This window comes from Sinocyclocheilus rhinocerous, unplaced genomic scaffold, assembly GCF_001515625.1.
Source record: "Sinocyclocheilus rhinocerous isolate Xijiao unplaced genomic scaffold, SAMN03320098_v1.1 scaffold1, whole genome shotgun sequence".
In the NCBI taxonomy this organism is placed as follows: Eukaryota; Metazoa; Chordata; class Actinopteri; order Cypriniformes; family Cyprinidae; genus Sinocyclocheilus; species Sinocyclocheilus rhinocerous.
Window position 1 is genome coordinate 159,020 of NW_015638974.1, and position 5,219 is coordinate 164,238.

Below are 5,219 nucleotides of genomic sequence, written 5' to 3' on the forward strand. Positions count from 1 at the left end.
GTTTTTTTCCCCCCCCCCCCAATTCTGCTTTTACTTTTCCTAAAATAAGGCATAAAACATTAAGTTTCATTTAACTTTTAAAATATAATCAAATGAAAATTAAAAAAAAAATTTGTTTAATGAACACTTTTTTTTATCAAACAATTTGCTGCACAACCGAGATTTACTGTTAAATTTAAAACATTGATGAAAAATTGCATATTTCTTAAATAAGCTTAATAATTGTTTTATTAATTTAATAGTATTATTTTTAGTACTTTGAGAAGTACATTCTACTATACAGTAGTAATGTATTTCTGTCACAATTCTTCTTTAACTTAACCCAAACTTTTATTTTGAAGGGTTTTTGTGAAGACCTTTGTGTTTTTGTGTGTATATAAAAAAAAAAAGGTGTATATGATGATAAAAGACGATAGATTTTATCAAATGAAGTTTGCTTATCTGAGAGATGCCTGAAACCTGTGAACGCAGCACCCTGAACAACATACTAAGTTCAATTACCTAAATTTAATTACTGAAACTTTATTTTCAGTTTCAGTTTTCAGCCAAATGAAAACTTTAATTTCTGTTTCAAATAAAATTTTTATTTCAGTGCATCATTTGTTTCTTTTTATGCAGCGTTGTGCTGAATAGTCCACTGTGAAATTGTAATGGTTTAAAATAGGGCTTCTCATAACTGTACTTTAAACATCAAATATTGTCTGTGTCATTTCTCATTAAGTGTGAACAGCCAAACTGCTTGTTTCATCTTTCATTTCGCTCGCTCTCTCTGATTATGATTGACATGGATGAATAACATTGTGCTGGATTATTTTCCTCTGCTCTGTGTAGTTGTATGCAGGATGCTGAGCTGCTCCTGAAGTTCACAGAGGAGGTCAGCAGAACACTTAAAAACAAAGTCAGTTTTGCACAAGCACTCATTTACATGGTCACTTCCTGTTGTGCACATCTTCAATCTTCCGTCTTTTAATGTAAATGTGTGTGTCGTCAGGTATGCATAAACCAGGAGCTGGTGAGGAGCGTGTCGTGCTGTGCGAGGGGATGTCTCTCTCCTCTAGCGGCAGCGGTGGGTGGTATTGCTAGTCAAGAGGTTTTAAAGGCTCTCACTGGAAAGTTTTCTCCTCTTCAGCAATGGGTAAGTCAAAGGTCAGATGTTTTGTCTTTAATGTACATTACTATTCAAACGTTTGGCGTCTGTAAGATTTAAAAAAAAAATGTTTTTGAAAGAAATCTCTTGCTCACCAATGCTGCATTTATTTGATCAAAAATACAGAAAATATATAATAATACAGTATTATATTTAATATAAAAAATACTATTATGTATTTAGTTAATTTATTACATTTTCAAATATAAAGTCATTCTAATGTGCTAAATTTGGTGCTTAAGAAACATTTCTTATTATCAGTGATTAATATTTTTGTGAAAACCATGATACAGGATTTTTTGATGGATAGAAAGTTCAAAAGAGCAGCTTTTATTTATTTATTTATATAAAAAGAGTAACAATTTAAGTCTTTACTGTCACTTGTGATCAATTTAATACATCCTTGCTGAATAAAAGTATTAATTGCTTTAAAAACAAAAATCTTGCTGACCCCAAACTTTTGAATGGTAGTGCATGACATTGATAGGAAGAAATAGTATTTATTCTTTTTTATATATGTGTGTTTATACAGTTTTATCTCGATGCGATAGAGGTGATTCAGCCCCTCCAATCTCTTCCTGCTGAGGAATTTGCCCCAAGGTGAGCGTGATGCCAAGTATTGAGCTCCACAATCTTGTTTTGTAAATTCATATGTTTCTACAGCATTTGTAGAATGGTAATTTCTTTTTTGTTCTTCCTCACATACAAACATTACCATTTTTACTTCATAAATTTTCTTAAAAGAATAGTTCATCCAAAAACTGCGAATTCTGTCATCATTTTACTTGTGATGTAATTCCTTTAAATCAGTGCTCCAAGGGGGCCTTAAAATGACTTCAAATAAGGCAAAACAATAGGGATGCACGATATTGGATTTTTGCAGATATCTGATATGCCGATATTTTTCAACTCATTTTGGCCGATAGCCGATGCCGATATATTTCCTTTTGTTTGGAAACAACACCAAGAATCTCCTGTGCAGAAATAAGCAAATTATTTTTAATTTTGGTGAGATTTTAACAAGAACTTATTTATTAGAATTAAATAAACAATAGCAAAGTTGTTTTATAATGACAATACAATGAAGATTTGAAAATAAATAAATTCAATCGCTGTATTTTTTTACAGTTGTAACCTTAACATTTTATTTTCGGATTTAACATTTGTAAATGGTCTAAAGCAAAAGAGTTGTAAAAATTGTGAAAATCTTTTTTAGAGCTCATAATTTGTTTAAAAAAATATATGTTGTAAGTGTCGTGTGTTTTTTTTTGTTTTGTTTTTTTTTTTCATGAAAGCTATAGCTTCTGACCTTTAAATCAAAACATATGCTACTCATGATTTTATGGCATCAATTACAGCTTTGTTTAATCAGAAACACAGTCTAAGTATTATTTGTGTATTTTGCTTTCATCTTTTTAGAAGTAGGCCAACAGCGCCCCCTACGGAATTAAAACTCCTTACCAGTACTTACACAGTTGACTCAATCGCACACATGAACATGTGAATCTAATCATCATTCAGGCAAAAGTTCGCTTCAAGAATGACCACACTGCTGACGTGATTTAATCGCTAGCACACCTTGAGCATGTGTGAGTTAATCCTCTTATCGGCAAGACATATCGGCATAATTTTTCATATCGGGCCGATGCTGATATATATTTAAAGCCATTCTCGGCCGATTCTGATATTGGTCCGATAATATTGTGCATCCCTACAAAGCAAGCATTAAAATAAACTGAAACAATTACAAATCAAAATTTTTTAACTCCAAACTTTTTTTGAAGAGCCATGTTTCCACTGGAAATATGAGGTGGCCTAATTTTCAAAGTATGATTTCTAGACCTGGAAAAGTAATTTTTAATTAAAGGGGTCATATGATGCTTTTTTAAAGATCATTATTTTGTGTATTTGGTGTAACAGAATATGTTGACATGCTTTAATGTTCAAAAAACACATTATTTTTCAAATACTGTACATTATTGTAGGTCTTACACCTCATCGGCATTTTTATAACCAATATACATTTTTCTTGTTATGCCAAGCTCTAAAAAAATGTTCCATTAGAAATAGTGAGAAAGTATTATAAAAATCTTTGTTGAGTAAATCACTGTGAATTACCTTCAAATATTGTTGTGGAAAATGGGAGCCTTGGAGGTTGAGGCCCACTGCTTTAATGTTGATTTTGGTGTTTGTAGGGGAGACCGGTACGATGCGTTGAGGGCGTGTATCGGAGAGTCACTGTGTTTGAAACTGCACAAATTTCAGGTCTTTATGGTGAGTGAAAAGAATAGCAGATACAGTAGAATGTGAACCAAAATGTAATTTTAAAATCGATTAAAGAGCTAATGTCACACAGCAAAACTTTAACCCGATAAATTGTTTATTTTATTCTTAGTATATATTCTTTGCATAGATGCATTGCGCTACTGTTTGATTATCTAAAAATGTGTTTGTAGGTGGGCTGTGGTGCTATTGGCTGTGAGATGCTGAAGAATATGGCACTAATGGGGGTCGGATTGAGCAGATGCTCGGGAGAGGTGGGGATATACATCTGACAGGATTTTTTCCCCCTTCTCATTTACATGAGGAATGGAAAGTTGGTCCAGTTCTTAAAATGCTATTTGTTATTCTTAGATATGCATCACAGATCCAGATTTGATTGAGAAATCCAACCTCAACAGGCAGTTTCTCTTCAGACCTCAGCATATACGGGTATCTTATTAATTGGATAGTACTTCACTCTTTCATTCATGAATTACATGTCTCATAAGTTGGATTTCCTCTCTCCTTTTGAACATTTTCTTCTCTCTGTAGAAGCCAAAGAGCACTACTGCAGCAGCAGCTTCTTTAGAAATAAACCCAGAGCTGCAAATAGATGCTCATCTGAATAAGTTGTGTCCCGCTACAGAGGACATGTACAGTGACGCTTTCTTCTCCCGTCTCAACCTGGTGGTCACTGCACTGGACAACGTGGAGGCACGGAGATATGTGGATAGGTAATTCATTAATTAACAGCAGAAGTAATTGTTTTTGTATTACATGTGTGCTTCACTGCACATACTTCAGTGGTTGTTTTGTGAACTTACAGTCGGAGTGTATCCAATCAGAAAGCTCTGTTAGACTCGGGTACCATGGGTACGAAAGGACACACTGAGATCATTGTCCCATACCTCACTGAGTCCTACAACAGCCATGTGAGTGTGTATGTTTGTGTATGTGTATATACAGGTTGTGTGCCAGCTTACCTATCTGTTCATGTTTTTTTGTTTTTTTTCCAACTGTGACTGTTTCTCTTAGAGAGACCCACCTGAGGAGGAGATTCCGTTTTGCACTCTAAAATCTTTTCCTGCTGTTATTGAACACACCATACAGTGGGCCAGAGACAAGGTTAGTTTTATTCTTTTATTTTATTTTATTTTTCTTTGTACCCATTACTGCTGTCATTACTGTCATGCCAAGTATTTTGGAGAACAGTTCAGATTTCTCAAGTTTTTTTATATGGTTATCATTGAAATGAGACGTGACTAGAGCAAATATTTGCCAGGGCAACAGTGTGACATTTTGAAGACACAAAATAAAATTGATTATTTAATATTTTTTGCAAGTAGCTTTTATTAGGTGTTTTTTCTAGGGCTGTCAAATCGATTAATCGTGATTAATCGGAACCAAAATAAAAGTTTGTGCTTGCATAATATAGGTGTGTGTACTGTATATATTTCTATGTATATATAAATACACACACATACAGTGGTGTGAAAAAGTGTTTGCCCCCTTCCTGATTTCTTATTTTTTTGCATGTTTGTCACACTTTAATGTTTCAGATCATCAAACAAATTTAAATATTCGTCAAAGATAACACAAGTAAACACAACATGCAGTTTTTAAATGAAGGTTTTTATTATTAAGGGAAAACAAAATCCAAAACTACATGGCCCTGTGTGAAAAAGTGTATGCCCCCTAAACCTAATAACTGGTTCGGCCACCCTTAGCAGCAACAACTGCAATCAAGCGTTTGCGATAACTTGCAATGAGTCTGTTACAGCGCTGTGGAGGAACTTTGGTCCACTCATCT

The 5,219-nt window shown here is 33.9% G+C and overlaps 1 protein-coding gene across 1 annotated transcript in view; it reads left to right on the forward strand.

Annotated features, from left to right (window-relative positions):
- The window catches only part of uba6 (ubiquitin like modifier activating enzyme 6), a 47,358-nt gene that overhangs the window by 23,847 nt on the left and 18,292 nt on the right, over nt 1–5,219 (forward strand). Inside the window, exons 13-21 of the mRNA XM_016565823.1 lie at nt 832–898; nt 992–1,135; nt 1,680–1,747; nt 3,343–3,421; nt 3,604–3,684; nt 3,782–3,859; nt 3,962–4,143; nt 4,236–4,341; nt 4,445–4,534. Of these exons, the coding sequence (XP_016421309.1) occupies nt 832–898; nt 992–1,135; nt 1,680–1,747; nt 3,343–3,421; nt 3,604–3,684; nt 3,782–3,859; nt 3,962–4,143; nt 4,236–4,341; nt 4,445–4,534 (895 nt within the window). The remainder of the gene's footprint in view (nt 1–831; nt 899–991; nt 1,136–1,679; nt 1,748–3,342; nt 3,422–3,603; nt 3,685–3,781; nt 3,860–3,961; nt 4,144–4,235; nt 4,342–4,444; nt 4,535–5,219) is intronic.